Here is an 18,750-nt window from a genome sequence, read left to right as displayed (position 1 = left end):
AGCAGGCACATGGGAACACCACCACCTGCACGTTCCCCTCCAAGTCACACGCCATCCCAACTTGGAAATATATCACCGTTCCTTCATCATCGCTGGGTCAAAATCCTACCTAACTGCACTGTGGGAGAACCTTCACCACACTGACTGCAGTGGTTCAAGCCAGCGGCTCACCACCACCTTCTCAAGGGCAATTAGAGATGGGCAATAAATGCTGGCCTTGCCAGGGACGCCCACATCCCATGAATGAATAAGAATCTGCATAATTTTGCATTTTACTTGTAATGATCAATATGATGGGCCCAAAATGTGTGCAGTCTGGGATACTTCCAGAGTATATCAGAGTTCAAAGGACAACCCAACACCTTCAACAGGTCTCTTTCCTAACCTAGGAGAGATCAAAATGTACAGTTCGATCACAAGAGCTGAGACCAGCTGACTCAGCACAGATACCAACTGAAATCTAGGACCTTACTGGTTCAGTACAGCTCAGTAACATGCCACAAGGTACATTTACTCACTGTTATTGGGAGATATTCAGCATTTATGGACTTGTTGGAGAAGCCAGGATTCTCCAGTTGCGTATAAAATCTTTGGATGCCAACCATGTTGTTCGTTCCTTTGGGGTCAACCCTTTGAACATGTGGCATTTCCAGAGGGTTGCACAAAAAAAACTCATTGACACAAGAAAATAATATCCTTCTGGTAACTTGTTAAATCTTTTGTTAAGTGGTTATAAAAATCCTTCAGCTGTCTGCTTTGCATAAACGGCTTCTCACTGCCTTTATTCTTAAATCCAACTTAACACACAACACAAAAGGTCATGGCAATTTTCCTTCTACAATCAGCATTACCAAAATCATAGAATGATACAGCACAGGAGGCCATTCAGCCCATCGTGCCTGCGTCGACTCTTTGAAAGAGCTATCCAATTTGTCCCACTCACTGCTCTTTCCCCATAGCCCTGTAAGTTTGTTCCCTTCAAGTATTTATCCAATTCCCTTTTGAAAGTTACTATCGAATCTGCTTCCACCAACCTTTCAGGCAGTGCATTCCAGTTCACAACAACTCGCTGTGTAAAAAAAAACTTCACGTCGCCCCGGTTCTTTTGTCAATTACCGTAAATTTGTGTGCTCTGGTTACCGACCCTTCTGCCACTGGAAATAGTTTCTCCTTATTTACTCTGCCAAAACCGTTCATGATTTTGAACACCTCTATCAAATCTCCTCTTAACCTTCTCTGCTCTAAGGAGAACAACCCCAGCTTCTCCACATAACCAAAGTCCCTCATCCTTGGTATCATTCTAGTAAATCTCTTATGCAACCTCTCTAAGGCAGAGACATTCTTCCTAAAGTGTGGTGCCCAGAACTGAACGCAAAGGTTTAGCAGAACTTCCTTGCTTTTGTACTCCAAGCCTCTATTAATAAACCCCAGGATCCCATGCTTTTTTAACGCCCTTCTCAACTTGTCCTGTCACCTTCAAAGATCTGCATATACACCACTCTGGTCTCTCTGTTCCTGCACCCCCTTTAAAATTGTACCATTTAGTTTATACTGCCTCTCCTCATTCTTCCTATCAAGATGTAGCACTTCACACTTCTCTGCATTAAATTTCATCTGCCACGTGTCTGCACATTTCACCAGTCTGTCACTATCCTCCACATTGTTTACCACATTTCAGAGTTTCGTGTCATCTGCAAACTTTGAAATTGCGCCCTAAATACCCAAGTCCAGGTCATGTACTACCTCATAAAAATTCCCATTCACAACAAGGTTGAATAAGTACACTATACTTAACGAGCTTTAGCAAGGTGCACTTTGAATGCTGGCAGATGTTCTGTATTCATGTTCTCGTTAATGAATTACTATTGAAGTGAGGGACTTATGATATTTCAGTCCATAGTTACTAATGTCCTTGTTCAACAGATAGGATTAATTAAGTTGCTGCGAGTATGACCTATTATTGCTTTTAGTCACAAAAAGGCAAATTCAACAAGCCATATGCTTACCATTACTATTGCTAAGTTTTATGAACATCATTTTGAAAAAACACCATTAAGCACATTTATATTAATTTTGCAACAAGTTTAAGTGCTCAAACAATGACTTCCAGCTGAATAGAACTGGAATAAAACAAATCAGCTATTTTTCAGACTCTATTAATGTCAAGCAGATATAAAGAAAATAGGCATCCCCAATTTTATCTAACACATTAGCAGCTAATTTATCTCTCAAATCACATCCTCCATTTATGCTGCGTCAAAAGGGACCCAAAATAAGACAGTCCTGTTTTAATACACATTTATATATGACAGATAATGCTTACTGGAAGTGTAATGAACTTTAATAGGCTTGCTGCGACAGTACAAGCATAAACTTCCACTATTTGCGTGTCATGCAACGCGGTAATTTTCTATATCACAAAATAGTGGGCAAAACTTGCACATGCAATACTTATTTGTAGGTTGGTTGCCTTCACTGTTTCTTCTACTTGCTCTCTTCCTTCTCTGATCTCATTTTCTTAACAGGCTCCTCACTATCCTTAGTTTTTTTTTTCGCTATCCTTGTTCTCCTACTCTCGCTTGTCTCGCCCCCGCCAATTCATGATACGTGACCAGACAAACATACATACACAAAATGTTAGCAGGAATGACTCTAGCACACGAGGATGATTCTTCCAATAACACCACTCCAAATAAAATTACCAAAAGAACAAAAATGAACTTGAAAGTGTGATTTACATACCATATCTTCAGATGCATTATGACAGTGAATCCTAAATTGATAGGATTAGTTTGAACTAGGTATCTGCTCCACAGGCGTATATAGTGGCTTGGAAAGCCATTTACCTTCTTTGAAAATTTGTTTTTAAAAGATTTTCATTTTTTGTTAGTGAACTTTCATTTTGTAGAGAATATATATTCTCCATAAAATGAAAGCTACTTAAAAAAAAAAGGAAAAGCTTTTAAAAACAAAATTTTTTTTAAAAGGTAAAAGGCTTTCCAAACCGCTAACAGTCAGAAAAACTATATTAACCTTAGCCAACATGTTAAGACAAACATCAGAATGAATATTGTACAAACTTTCCAAAATTGCGTCTTGCACACCATCCCAGGGCAAAGTTTACTGCAAACAATGCAATCTATAGTTTGACCGCTTACCTAGAGGGCGCGACGCCTACCAGATTAGGTCCCAACCCTCTGAAGAGAGAACGGGGACCTTCCTTTTCCAGAATCATCCTGAAAAAAAAATTGTTGAAGGAAAAATAATGAAAATAAGAAAAAAATTTGGTACTTATGAATTTAGTATCCATGGTGCATTTTTTTTTTATAGACGTGAGGTGTGAAACTGCAGTTCAGAAAGTAGATTATTGCTCAGTCTTAAAAATACAATTGCTATTATTTCTAAATTTGGTCTGGTCAAAACTGAACATAGAACCATAAAATTTACAGCACAGAAGGAGACCATTTGAATGATCGTGTCTGCGATGACTCTTTGCTACAGCAATGCAAGATTGATCCCCCTGCCTTGCTCTTTCCCCATAGCCCTGTATCTTTTTTCGCTTCAAATATGAATCCAATTTTTCTCTAAAAGATGCAATGGTCTCTGCCTCAGCCACTTCATGACAAATTATACCATGCTCCATCAACCTTCTGCATAAAGAAATTTCTCCAAACTACTCAGTGATCAATTTTAAAATTTGATGATTCCGCATCACTAATACCCCAACTAGAGGAAATAGTCTTTCCCTATTCACTATCAAAACCCCTCAATTTTGATCTCCACTTAGCCTTCTCTGCTCCAGTAGAAATAGTCCCAGTATCCCAAGTCTGTCCTCACAATGACAGCGTTCCATCCCTGGATTCATCCAGATGAATCGACAACATCTGGCACTAATGCTGTTTCTCTAATGGGGTGCTGAAAACAGTGATGAGAAGTAATTTGGAACGTCCTGCGGTCGTGACCGATGTAAGAGCAAAATCACACACACACGTACAAGTACTGACCCCTGGGGGCTGATGGACATTTCCTCATACCGTTTTCCTGAATTTTTCTGATAAGCTTCGGAAACCTTATCAAATGCCTTCTGAAAATCCATATACACTACATCTACTGCATTGTCTTTATCAAGATTTAGTCAAAAAATTATTAAATGTATCAAACACAACTTGCATTCAACAAATCCGTGCTAGCTGTCCTTGATTAACCCTTGCATTTCTAAATGCTCATTAATTTTATGTCAAATTATGTATTCCAAGAGTTTGCCCGCAATGGACGTTAGTCTAACAGGTCTATCTGCAGGTAATCCTCAAAGCATGACACATTTTGAATATAAATAGAGGTCATGCATAAAATGCAAAATATAAAGTAATATGTAAAAATTTAAATCATGCACAATTAAAACAAACGTCCTTACAAGCAAGACTGTGCTCAAGTGTAAAGAGGAAATCCATTTGGCTTTTTTTCCCTCATCAATATTCTCCCTTCCTCAAATTGGAATCAACTATTACAAATTGTGAGGTTTCCACCCCTCTCCAGAGTAAGGACATAAAATCCAACTAACAATTAGTACAGGGTAGGCTTTAGACAACGTTTGGCAAATGCTCTTAAAGTGCTATCTAAAGTCGATGCCCATTTTAATGTAGATAAATTAGGAAAAATAGACATTAAACAGCAATTAATAGAAATTTAGATAAACCGACACTTGGCAGAAATTTGATCAACATTTCTTGCGGTTGCAAAAATAGGATTGGGCGTAGAAAGGCATGAAAGTACACAAATACTAACTGCCAGCGTTTCAGCATTTCATCGGAAAATTAACTTTTTCTCCACCGAGCTTGGAGGTTTTCAGTATCCACCAAATCAGTTGGAGAGTGGAATTGGAAGCTGTCGGAACCACTCAGATCGCTTGATGGGTGGGTCTGGTAGCTATTTATTTTCTTTCTTCTATTGCTAGTTATGCACAGACTTGAGGCAGAAAAAATTAAAATGCACTCTGTTTCAGAGTCACAGTTACAGATACAGATATGTTTATTTAGTGTTTGTTCTCAAAAAACATTTAAAAATAACAAAAGCTGCTAAAATGCAGCTTTTGAAAAGATTTAATTTTCTTCACAGGAGCTTTCTGGAGCACGTCCGACTGTTGTGATGTTTATTTTCAAGAGTACAACTGGTGCTACTTTTTTTTTGAGATAAAGAGGTTGTGCCCTGGTGCAAACATACTAATTGGCTTTGAGTATTCGTCACTTTACTTGAGAATTGCTTCCCTTTGGAGATAAAATAGGGAATGGGGTTGGATTGGTAATGCATTTTAATGAAAACAAATTACACTGATTTACACTCAGATTCCAAAATGGCAGAGAATGCACCAAATATGCAGCAAAAATCAAAATTTCCTTTGCAGGGTGGAGATCATGTGTGCAAACCATCCTGAAAAATGAATTTCATGCCTTCAGCATTCATATGTCCTGGATTTAAATTTCCAAATGCACTACTTTACTCTAATAATTCTGCTTTTTAGTGATCTAAATCATAACCGTGTACCTGCGGCTTAGGTTATGACAAGTCTGTGTCCCACTACACTTTCAGTTGAACTCCTTGTCTTCTCATGTGCATATTGTCTAAATTAGGACTGTTTTTGAGCTGTGTGTATTTTGGGGATTGGATCGGCTTTTGATATTTTCTAGGTTAGCATGTGTGAGTATACCTTGAATAACCAATACTTTATTAGAGCTTAGTGATGGCAATAGACGACTAAAAGCATACAAGTACATGTACATAGCTGAGAGACATTCTAGCAATCACAACCTCAGAATTGGACAAAACAAAAACCTACTCTCAAAAATGGAAGCAAATTAAACAACAAAAATGACTCCAATGGTTTGGATGTAAGCATAATGATAGATTAGTGAACACTGCAAAGCATTATCACATTGAAGGAACATAACCAAGAGGCATACCATATCAAAACACTAGTTAGATTGCATTAAGGATCATATTAGGACTGAATAATTTATTTCATGGAACTAGCGCACTTTACAACAAATAGAAAAGGTTGGTGTAATTTTATTAATTCATGATCCCACTGCATTGGAAATCATGAAACTTTATCATTGGCTTCTTGCCGAGAGCCATTGGAAGAGTTTTAACTTGATTGTAACAGCTCCTCTCCTAAAGGCATTGACTTCTTGATAGGGCACAATTCCACAGGTGCTACTTGCCCTCCAGTTCCTCACCAATGTGGTCATTATTCACATACGAGCCTAGATGGTGAGTGCCAGCAAGCTGCCGAAGCAGAGTACAGCTGCGCTTAGTCTTGTCCTCACCTAATGTCCAACATCCAGGGGTCAATGGATGGGTATCAGGAGCAGGAACATTACTGATATTCCCTTTCCTAACCCCAACTGAGATCAACTGGACCAAGCATCAAACTCGAGATTGTGTGGTACAGTACTCGCTGAACAAACTCAATGACCCATTGTGATAGCCCTCTGAATTTGACTTAGATCAGAAATTTGCTGGGGTTTGGGTCTGTAACTGCAATGCATTCTGGAATAGAGATCAGCACTGTCATCCACTCTTTTTTTTTAATGAAGATAAAAAAAATATCCAGAGATTTTTGGTTCAGAAACAAAAATTTCTAAACCAGTAAACGCTAGAAAGTTTTACAGTATGGCACAGCATTTTATGGGACACTGACAGTGAGGTTGTCCTTCCCTCGTCCTTCCTAGAATGCATTGCCTGAAAGCAGAAATGGCAGTGCCTTCAGGCAAGTTCAATATTACAAGCTAATTTGTTTTAACAGCAGTCACCTTTTTACTGTAAAATATAATCTAATATATAGGCACATTCTTGCAGGTTTTTAAACTGATGTGCAAATTACCACTGCATCTAACTTCACAACACTTTAGAAGACTTGGTACAAGATTCAGTTTGTAATCAAACTACTGATATACCAATTTCATTTTGGAAAGGGTAAAATTCCTCTATAGGCCCTAATGCAATTATGCAGTAAAGTACCTAGGGGAAAAAAATACAATTATGTTTCAATGCACATTTTGAAATAGGCAAATATATAATGCTGGGAGGGAGGTTACCCAGAAGTCAAATTTGTGTGTCTTCAAAATGGTGTCAATTTTATATAGACCACAGCTTGCATTATGTACAAAAGCTGAACTTCAGTTTCTAAAATTGAAGTGGTTTCAAAGCGTGCAGATGACCCAGTGGCAATGTTTGATTGAGAAGCAGTATACCAAAAGGAAATACTTAGTTATATCATCACAGTTGAGTCACAGAAAAGGAGTTTACACTTTGCAACAACGCAAAAGGTATAACTTTACAGTTAGGTCACAAGCCACATCTAGAATGTAGCAGTGTAAAACCTCATGGGGAGGAAGTTTCACACCGCTTGGGGTCAATAAGTATGGAGCAAAGCTGAACCATTTGGCACTCCAGAAGGCCTCCCAGGCACTATTATTAACTGTAGCAGAGTGTTTATCCTTCAATATTTTAAGAACTGAAATGCTTCTGCCTACAGTCTGAAAACATTGAAAGTTTATGGACTGTAAGCGGGATTGCAAATCACAGATGGGCTACCTACAGTGGAACAGAGATCTTGCTCCTGCAAACTACTCACTGCAGCTACGCTCTCAGACCATTACCGCAACATTAAGATTTGATCAAAAGAAAATGATACAACTAAATGTCCAATTAAATCCAATTTAGAGAATGAGAATATGCAACCACAATAAACACAAATTTCATAAGTAGCACTTAATAATTAGTTAGAAAACATAAATGCCATTAATTACAAAGAAATTCCACTGTCCCTACTCATTTTAATATTGAAAAATATCAATGCAGCCATTTGAAACACACACAAGGGTAGATATGTTGATGTAATTTTCAGCCAATTAATTTTAGAATTTAAAAAGAAATGCAATACTGAGCCATGCAGACTGGCCGGTCCCAAGTTCAACCTGTGCCCTGCCTACTAAAAATAAACAGCCGGGGTTCCCACTTCCGATCCTTATCCAGTGACTTTTGTGTACATATGGAAGTTGGATGAAGAAATCACTGGGTTTGGCTGTAAACCCTCCCACAGTTGAACAGCCTGCTGACAAATATTATTTAGCAGGACAGATGAAGACTGGCCACTTTGACAAGGTACAGGAAATTGCAAGAAAATAGGAAACAAATAATCATTGCAGGGCCTTTGGTGTGATGTAACCTAGGGAATAACCAATTACATTTAAGAGTACAATGTCTTCAGTCAAGGTATCAATCATTTGAAGTTAGTAGTGTAGATACAAGATTCCTTTCAGGTCCTGTGAATGTTACATAGCAAAAAAGAAAAGACATATCATCTCTTCAGCTTCTCCCAGAAGTATAGTGAACATGTTTTAAACAATATTCTAAAAAGGCAAAAAAAAAACTAATTCTACAGGTAAAAAGGCTCGATTTGTAGAAGTTACAATTTGTTAAATCAAAATGGTCACCTATCCTCTCGGCTCTGAGAATATCAAAATTACAAAAAAGTCAAACTGCTTCAGGACAACCAACATATTAAAATGCAACTATTTATAGCTGCTGTTAGTTATGTATCACACCAAAAAGAGTACATTGGCACTGTGCGGTATCTTGCCTTTAATGCTTTAGTAAGTATTAACTCAATCCATCACAGCAGTCAAGGGAGGAGGCAGTTGCAGGCATGCACTAGGACAGTGCATCCAATTAATCAGAATTTAATCTTTTCTGCAATATGTTTGTGACTGCTTAGATTATGAATGGTTTGCTGAATACAACTCCCAAGCATTTTTATGTACGTGTTTATGTAACTTAACTGTCCGGATATACTGGATAAGTTATTAACTGTCACAATCTGTCCCAGGTTTTAATTATGGAAACTGTAATTGAGATCATACCATTTTCTGAGTTATAGTGCATTTTGTTGCCCGCTAAATGCTATGTAGCAAAGTTACTTCAGAATTGGGGATGTCATTATAACATTTAGAGGAACCAAAGGAACATCTGGCATAATTGCATGGAAAAAATCAAATGAATAAATAAAATCTAAAATGGATAGCTACAAAAGAGAGGAAAACACTAAGAATTGAGAGTAATGTTTCCAATACTCTTCCCTCCCAATAGTGAGGCAGTTTGAGTACTTAAGCCATGTGAACAGGACACAAACAGGAGGATAGTGTTATAAAAGAAAACCATGATGTGATAAGAGGACTTTAAACTAGCAAGTTGGGGGGAAGTGATCTGGTAACAATAACAAATGCGTAAAGATAAAAGAAACAGGAGATGAGTGTAAAGGTCAGACCAGAGTAAGGAATAAAGGTAACAAACGGTCAAGGAACAAATACAGCTATAACACAGAAGTATAAAAGGACTGTTAAAAATAAAGTAAAAGGAACTATTAAAGATGAATTAAACTGCCTGTACAGCAATGTACACAGCATCCAAAATAAAATGGGGGAACTGGAGGCAACAATCGGTAGTGAGGAACCAGATGTAGTAGGAATAACAAACATGGCTACTAAATATTGCAGGCTATAACATAATCAGAAAGGATAGGGACGGAAGAAGGGGGTGGAGTAGCTGTACTAATTAAAGATAACATAATAGCAGTAGAAAAAAGGGACATAACTAACAGAAGGATAGAAACAGAATCCATTTGGACTGAAATAAAAGACAGGATCGATCACACCAATACGGGTATATTACAGACCACTTAATAGTGAAAAGGAGGTGGTGGAAGAAATATGTAAGCAAATAGGTGAAATGAGTAAAGGACATAGAATAATAATCATGGGAGATTTTAACTAGCCCCAAATAAACTATCAAGAAGTGGTAGTAAAAGGGGTACAGAGAATGGAGTTTTTACATGTGTGCAGGACTCGTTTCTTACCCAGTATGTAAAAAGTCCAACAAGAGAGGAAGCACTGCTGGATCTAGTAATGGGAAATTAACCAGAACAGAGAAGTAAGCGTAGGGGAACATCTAGGCAATAGTGATCACAACACAATAAGGTTTAAGATAAAAGATTGAGAAGGACATAAATAAGACAAAGATCAAAGTAATAAATTGGAAAAAAGCTCATTTTCATGGAATCATAGAAAATTTATGGCACAGAAGGAGGTCATTCGGCCCATCGTGTCTGCGCCGGCCGGAAATGAGCCACCCAGACTAATCCCACTTTCCAGCACTTGGTCCATAGCTTTGTAGGTTATGGCACTTCATGTGCATATCCAAGTACTTTTTAAAATGTGATGAGGGTTTCAGCCTCTACCACCCTTTTAAGGGTCTGTGTTCTAGGCCCCCACCACCCTCTGGGTGAAAATGTTTTTCCTCAGTTCCCCTCTAATCCTTCTACCAATTACTTTAAATCTATGACCCCTGGTTATTGACCTCTCTGCTAAGGTGTGGAGATGCCGGTGATGGACTGGGGTGGACAAATGTAAGGAGTCGCACAACACCAGGTTATAGTCCAACAGCTTTATTTGAAATCACAAGCTTTCGGAGCTTTGCTCCTTCGTCAGGTGAAGTGAAGAGTTACATAAAGGCACAGCATATATAGTCAGAGAACAAAAGCTCATTTTCATGGAATCATAGAAAATTTTGTTCTCTGACTATACACGCTGTGCCTTTATGTAACCCTTCACTTCACCTGACGAAGGAGCAAAGCTCCGAAAGCTTGTGATTTCAAATAAAGCTGTTGGACTATAACCTGGTGCTGTGCGACTCCTTACATCTCTGCTAAGGGAAATAGGTCCTGCCCATCCACTCTATCTAGGCCCTTTACAATTTTGTACACCTCAATTAAATTACCCCTCAGCCTCCTGTTACAAAGAAAACAACCCCAGCCTATTTAATATTTCTTCATAGCTAAAATTCTCCAGTCCTAGGAACATCCTCGTAAATCTCCTCTGTACTCTCTTTAGTGCAATTATATCCTTCCTATAATGTGATGACCAAAACTGTGTGCAGTACTCAAGCTGTGGCCTAACTAGTGTTTTACACAGTTCTAGCATAACCTCCCTGCTCTTATATTCTACGCCTCGGCTAATAAAGGAAAGTATCCGGTATGTCTTCTTAACCACCTTGTCCACAGATCTCTGAAAGTAGCAGGATAGGTAGATAAGGTCCCTCACTTCCTTTACACCTCTCAGTATCCTCCATTTATTGTGTATTCCCTTGCCTTGTTTGCCCTCCCCAAATGCATTACCTCACACTTCTCTGGATTGAATTCCATTCGCCACCTTTCTACCCACCTGACCAATCCATTGATATCTTCCTGCTTTCCTCCTCACTATCAACCACATGGCCAATTTTTGTATCATCTGCAAACTTCTTAATCATGCCCCTAACATTTAAATCCAAATCATTAATACATACCACAAAGAGCAAGGGACCTAGTACTGAGCCAATACATACCACAAAAAGCAAGGGACCTAGTACTGAGCCCTGCGGAACACCAATGGAAACAGCTTTCCAGTCACAAAAACACCCGTCGACCATTACCCTATGCTTTCTGCCACTGAGCCAATTTTGGATCCAACTTTCCACTTTCCCTTAGATCCCATGGGCTTGTACATTTTTGACCAATCTGCCACGTGGGACCTTGTCAAAAGCCTTGCTAAAATCCATGTAGACTACATCAAATGCACTACCCTCACCGACCCTCCTTGTTATCTCCTCAAAAAATTCAATCAAGTTAGTCAGACACGGCCCACCCTTAATAAATCCATGATTACTCTATGCCTTTCTAAGTGACGGTTTATCCTGTCCCTCAGAATTGCTTCAATAATTTGCCTACCCCTGAGGTTAGACTGACTGGCCTATAATTACTCGGTCTATCCCTCTCCCTTTTTAAACAACGGTACAACGTTAGCAGTCCTCCAGTACCACGCCTGTAACTAGGGAGGATTGGAAAATGATGGTCAGAGCCTCTTCTATTTCCTCCCTTGCTTCTTTTAATAACCTGGGATACATTTCATCTGGGCCTGATGATTTATTTACTTCCAAAGATGTTAATCCCCTAAATACTTCCTCTCTCACTATGTTCATCCCATCCAATATTTCACACCCCTCCTCCTCAACTACAATGTCTGCATTGTCCTTCTCTTTTGTGAAGAGAGAAGCAAAGTATTCATTATGAACCATACCAACACCTTCCGCCTCCACACTTAAGAGACCAAAAAGGTAACCTAACGGGCCCAAATCTTTCTTTAGTTATCTGCTTGTTCTTAATGTATAAAACATCTTTGGATTTTCCCGGGATTTTCAGGGATGAGAATGGAACTAGGAAAATAAACTGGAAACATCTACTGACAAACAAAGAAATAGAACAGCAGTGAGAAACATTTAAAACTGTGATCAATAGAGTCCAGGAGAAATATATTCCACTAAAAAGCAAGTGCAAACTAGCCAGCAATGATACACCGTGGATGAATAAAGAAATAAAGGGCAAAATTGAAACTAAAGAAAAAAGGTATACACTAAGTACACAGACAACAAAGGAAATATGAAAAGGTTAGGAAAGAAGTTAAAAAAAAATTAGGAAGGCAAAGAGAAACTATGAAATTAAAATCAAGAAATAGTAATGTATTCTAGAAAGAAAAAAAAATCAGGATAGGGGCACTAAGGGAAAAACATGATAAACTCACAAGTAATGGCAGAAGTATTAAATAATTACTCTGCCTTAGTATTTATCAGGGAGCCTAACATGGTGGGCATGACATCAGAAGATCAAAAAAGATATAAAGATATTTACAATGGAAAGAGGGGAGATAATCAATAAACTGATCAAACTTAGAGAGAGGATAAAACCCCTGGTCTGGATGGATTGTATTCAAGCAAATTAAAAGTTAGGGAAGAGATAGCAGAGGCACTATTACATGTATATAAAAATTCACTAGAAAAGGGAATAGTGCCAGTGGACTGGCAGATAGCTCATGTGATTCCTATATTTAAAAAAGGGAGATAGAAACAGTCCAGGGAACTATAGACCAATTAGCTTAATGTCAGTGATAGGAAAGATAATGGAATCCTTACTCAGAGGATTTTATGTAATGTAAAAAAAATATATATTTTGAAGCTAAACAGACCAGGTGTGCATTCAACAATACAATATAGGGTTGATGCTATCATTTAACATGTCAAAGTAAATGCAAATATACTCCTGGCTAGGATTAGTGATCTCAAGATTCCTAGCTGCTGGCATTCACCTTCCCTCCAAGCTACTTGTTCATATATTTAATAGCTCGCTGGGGTCTGCAATTGCTCCCATAGACAGTAATAGGCAAGTTGCCAGAAGGGATCATTAGAGTCGAACTGTACAGTCATCTTGAAAGAGAAAGGGTTGTTAGGGAATCTCAGCATGGCGTCTGGAAAATAAGGCCGTTTCACCAACTTGATTATAATTTCCTCAAAAAAAGTCAAAGTTGGTGGATGTTGGCACTGCACATTTTGACTTTCAAAAAGGCTTTGACAAAAGTGCCACACGAAAGGCGACTGACAAGGTTGAGCCTTGTAGGATTAGTGGGAAGGTTTATGCATTCGCATAGACAGAAAATAGTTATTGATGATAGAAGTTCTGCCTGAGGGCCAGTCACTAGTGGAGTCCTGGGGCTAGTGCTCTTCACTGTTTTAATCAATGATCTGGATGAAAGCAGTGGGGGGAAACTATCTGCAAGTTCACAGATGACAGAAGGGTATGTACAGGTGTAAGGACCATAGATGAAAAAAAAATTGCAGGCGAATCTAGACGCGATGGGAGAATGGGCCCATGTCTGGTCAATGTCTTTTAATATAAAGACAAATGTAATGTAATACATTTACATAAGGGCAACTCCAAGTATGTTTACACCATGCAACGTTGCATACGTAAGGCTGTTAATGGGAGAAGACCCTGGGGTACAGGAAAGGCAGACTGCACTTACTCAAGCTGGAACAACGAGGCAGGTATTCAGAATCCTTTATACCAAATAGGTGGTTTGGTGAAGTGGTGGGGGGGGCGGTGAAAGAGGTGAAAAAAAAGGCAAGTAAATTGGATTTCAAACAATACTGATCGTAGGGTTGGGGGGGGGGGGGGTAGTCAACAGGTGGGTATAGACACAGAAACTCAGACACACAGGAAACAGGTACTAGGAACAGGCAGGCAATGAGGTACAGAAATGGAGGCAAATCTACAAGATGCCTGAAGCATTAGGCATAAGTTGTCAGAATGGGAGGCTGTTCTGGGATCTATAATGCAGACATATCAGAAACACAGCTAGTAATAAATACAACATACAAGTGTATGGAGTGTTCAGAAAAGATAGACAGAAAACGAGGTGGTATAGCCCTATACTTCAGGGACATCTGGGATGCTAGTGAAATTGATCCTGTGGGAGATAGACTATCAATGAACTACTTTGGTCAGACATCCTCAATGCATAAAAGACAAAGCTAACATTAGCAGATTACTGCCCATTAGGTCAGCATAAGATGGAAGACAGTTTGCTTTATGAACAGATAAAGTTATGCAAAAACCAAAAGTATTACATAAGGGAGGGGAAAAAATAAACAAACCAGGCTTCCCCACTCCATAACTCCTGCCAGACTTGCACTAAGAACAGGACTAAGCTCAGTTGCAATGCCTTCCTTAGTTGAAAAGCTTGCCGACACACCATCAAGGCTGACTCAAGAATCACGACCATTTGGATTAATGTATCAGAGGGTAACAGGTATCCCCAGTAAGGGGTTAATTGCTTTAGAAGAGGACAGGGGAAAGCAGGCAAGGGGAAAAAAAAATTAAACAAACCTCTTCGAGCACTCATTCTATATACAACACAACATCATATACTGGATTTAAACTTTTTTTTAAGAAAAAAAATTATAAATAAGGAGCTCAAGGACAATATTTACAACGTGGAGAATGTAGTACTTACTTTAAACAATGCAGAGGGCCAGGTGAGACGCGAGCCACCCGGCTCACACGAGCCCCATTTATTGTACTGAGGTGAACTTCTGGGATATAGAGAGTGACAGATGATGATTGCAATCTGGTTTTCACTACCTCCAGAGGGCATGTTAAAATGGCTCCTACTGTCCCCCCGCAGCTGCCAAAACAAATAGGTTCAGTTTAGTCCAAAAAAAAAACAGCCAACAAAAAACCGGCAATTAGAACAATGTTTAGAGAATGATAATTCCACAGACTATAAAGCAGTAAACCTCAATCGGTATTGTCATCACCAACATAATTCTACATTGCGCCCCAATAGCTCAGTGGATAAATGCACACATGGTATGGGACATACAAATCTGAATGAACCTAGGTTCAATCCTGGTTTGTAATAATTTTGTTTTCCTTTCTCAATTTATCAGTTCCCCTTCCAGATCAAAAAAATGGTCATTGCAAACTTTATGCCTATGTACAGTAAAAACAAGATTGGGTTTCACAGGTGAAACCCATGCGTCATTCAACTAGTCACGTTTGAAGAACAGCAATGCCTGGAGAGCTAAACCAAAAAGGTGGGAAAAAAAGAATTGTACTACAATTGATAGTAGTGAATACATTTGACACAGCAATTTCACTTATTGTGCTGGTTCCAGGTAGCCAAATAGTGCCAGGTACACAGAGACCTCGGCAGCAAGCAACAATCATCATCCCTTTCCACACCAACGAGCACATCATAAAAATCCAAATTTCACTTGAAAAAGTTTACATTTAAATAAATGCATAGATAATCAAATTAGTAAAAAGAGAAGATTAAACTCAACCTTGTGCAGATACAACTACAGTGGAACCTCCAAAATCTGCCTTACCAATTATCTGGCAGAATTTTTAAATGGGACAAAATCCTAAGTAAATCACTGCACAATGATATTCTTTGTGCAGTAACTTTGCCTGTTGGCATCAGTCACCTCCTGCAAGATAGAAATCACAACTCCAAGCTAAATTCACTTTCTTACTTGAAACTGTCTTCATTCCCATGCCTAAGGTACTGCTCTTTCATACATATGAACGCTAAATTAGGTGACTTCATTATCCACTGGATAAAAAAAGTCCCCCCCGCCCCCCACCATTATGGCAGATAATGGAGATTCCGCTATGCTAGTCAAAAGGGAACAGGCAGGTGCAGAACTACAATGAATGAATAACTACTGCACAATTAATTATTACTATGATTTTAACCATTGAACAATGTTTAAGTAGTGTATCACGCACCTTTCAGATCCTTCAACACTCCTGGTTTTATTACTGTGGCATGACTAATGATTAGGAATTCTGGGTTATTTGACACTGTTTGTACATGCCAAAGACTTCACACAGCATCCACCACAACAACTCAGAACCATCCATGCATCAAGCTAAAATCTCCCATTAAAAAGGGTAATTAGACAGATGGTCGAGAAACATATTTCTGTGTATTGGGGAGCAAGCTGGAGAGTAATTAGACTGGGTACCTAATGGAAAAAAGCACAGATGCAGTCATGATGGACCAAACGGCTGTTCTGTGTTGTAGCATTCAATGTAGAGTAGGTGAAGACTGCCTGACTGCACATAGTAAATATCTAAAAACAATGTCCAGGTGATTTCCAGATAACTAATTCTCATCTGTATGTGGGGGTGGGTAAACAAATGAGCAAGAGTATTAAATTACCAAAATGAAACTTGTTACATCAGGGGCCTTGAGTCTCAAAACCTAACTATGCTAAGAAACTTATAGCACGCAAAAGATTAAATTTAACTCTTATTTGGTTGGGCATATATAGAAAATCATAGATATGAGTTATGTCTACTTCGTTGTGTACATGTAGGTGTAGGACAGAGGATTTCTCATTTATTTCCATCTATTTTCAGGTAACAAGATTCTAGGTACCAGAAATAGCCTAAGATACAGTGGTGCAGTCATATTTAATGGAATAACTTAAGGGCCAAAAAAGATCATACAGTAGACTAGAAATTGGGTTAATCACAATACAAAGAAACAAAATGAGTGTATGATTAGGGATTAATCAGATTGGAAAAAGCCAATCAGGGTGATACAAGTGTACTAAAAGCAAAATACTATTCTAGCACAATTATGCATTTACCAAACATGAAATAAAGTTCACATCAAAATTGAAACAGAACACATCAACCGAGATTCAGTCTTGTTTCTTTAACAGTTCCTGACTTTTCATTAAATCGGTCATGTTTTGTTAAGCAACCAAATATCATTTAATTTTTTTCTGGCGAATCTAACTGCAGAAATGCAATAGGTCAAATTTTGAGAACAGCGACCACAGTAAAGGATGAGCTTCAATATTTCACAATAAGCAAGTAATCGCACATGGCACTGTCCAATTTTCAATTGATGAGTACAAGATTTTTTTTAAGATAGAGATGAAGTTGCGAAGAGACACTTCAGAAACTCACTACAGCACTGCCTACTGGCCAGAGCCTGTAACTATGTTGTGACAGGCAACTGTTCACACAGGATCTCCATTCTAAAATGTTTACATTGGCAATTTCAATGTTAGATGTTGAGAAAAGCATGTCAAAAATTGTAACAACAGGAAATTGGGCAGGAAGTACACACATACACTAAATTTAATATACTAGTTGATATTCCGTGGCACTGCATACAGTAAGGCAGAGAGTACACCCGCCTGCCTGTCTGTCTGTCTCTCCCCCTACCCTGAACTCTTTTTGCTTCTCTTTGTTCTCCTGCTTTTCTTTATCACTGTCCTTTTCTTCTTTCTTTTCAAGTAGGAAATGGTTAAGTGGCCAGGATGGGAAGAGGCCAGAGGCACCCTTACCCGCAACCACTTTCTCTCCTATGTTGCCTTCAAAGAGGCTTTGTTTGCTTTCAAACTGCATCTTATTTAAAAAGAAAAAAAAACTGCTTGTATGCCTTCCCATTTGTCTCAATTTCTTCCTTCCCATATCCCCTAACCTGACTCATTTGTGTTGACCTTTTGTCAACAAAGCACAGGTGAGATCAGTAATTCTATCTTTTTTTGAAAATTGAAGAAACATTAAAGGAAGACAATCTACCTCTCTCTCTCTCTGCCTGCCTGCCCGCCCCCCAGCCCCAGTCTCCTTCTCAACTTAATACAAAGATTCACAACCCTGTGAGTGAAGACATTTTTCCTCATCTCTGTCCCAATGGCCAACCCCATATCTTGAGACTATGACACCTAGTTCGAGACTCTCCAGCCAGGGGGAAACCAGCCTCTCAGCATCAATCCTGTCAAGCCCTCTCAAATCTTATATGTTTGAATGAGATCACCTTTCATTCTTCTTAACTCCAGAGAGTATTGGCCCATTCTACTCAATCTCTTCTCATCGGACAACCCTCTCATCCCAGGAATCAATCTGGTGAATCTTCGTTGCACCCCCTCTAAAAGGCAAGTACATCCTTCCTTAGGTAAGGAGACCAAATCTGTACACAGTATTCCAGGTGTGGTCTCACCAGAGCCCTATATAATTGCAGCAAGACCTCCTTACTCTTATGCTCCAACCCCATTGCAATAAAGACTAACAAAGCATTTGCCTTCCTAATTGCTTGCTATACCTGCATGTTAACTTTCTGTGATTCATACACAAGGACACTCAAATCCCTCTGGCTACCAACATTTCTTCTTAAAAAATATTCTGCTTTTCTATTTTCCTACCAAAGTGGGTACTTTCACATTTCCCCACATAAGACTCCAACAGCCACCTTCTCGCCCACTCATTTAACCTGTCCATATACCTTTGCAGCCTCTTTGCGT

At 38.9% G+C, this 18,750-nt stretch overlaps 1 protein-coding gene across 2 annotated transcripts in view; it reads right to left on the bottom strand.

Annotated features, from left to right (window-relative positions):
* LOC137331559 (solute carrier family 25 member 36) overlaps positions 1-18,750 on the bottom strand; it is a 68,833-nt gene that overhangs the window by 23,512 nt on the left and 26,571 nt on the right. Inside the window, exons 2-3 of one of the 2 annotated variants that reach the window (XM_067995432.1) lie at positions 14,937-15,107; positions 3,159-3,236 (exon numbers count right to left, since the gene is read on the bottom strand). In XM_067995432.1, the coding sequence (XP_067851533.1) occupies positions 3,159-3,236; positions 14,937-15,107 (249 nt within the window). The remainder of the gene's footprint in view (positions 1-3,158; positions 3,237-14,936; positions 15,108-18,750) is intronic. The other variant, XM_067995434.1, reaches the window with a different exon arrangement.

The sequence above is a fragment of the Heptranchias perlo genome, chromosome 13 (genome assembly GCF_035084215.1).
Source record: "Heptranchias perlo isolate sHepPer1 chromosome 13, sHepPer1.hap1, whole genome shotgun sequence".
NCBI classification, from domain to species: domain Eukaryota; kingdom Metazoa; phylum Chordata; class Chondrichthyes; order Hexanchiformes; family Hexanchidae; genus Heptranchias; species Heptranchias perlo.
This window is presented reverse-complemented; position numbering and strand designations above follow the sequence as displayed.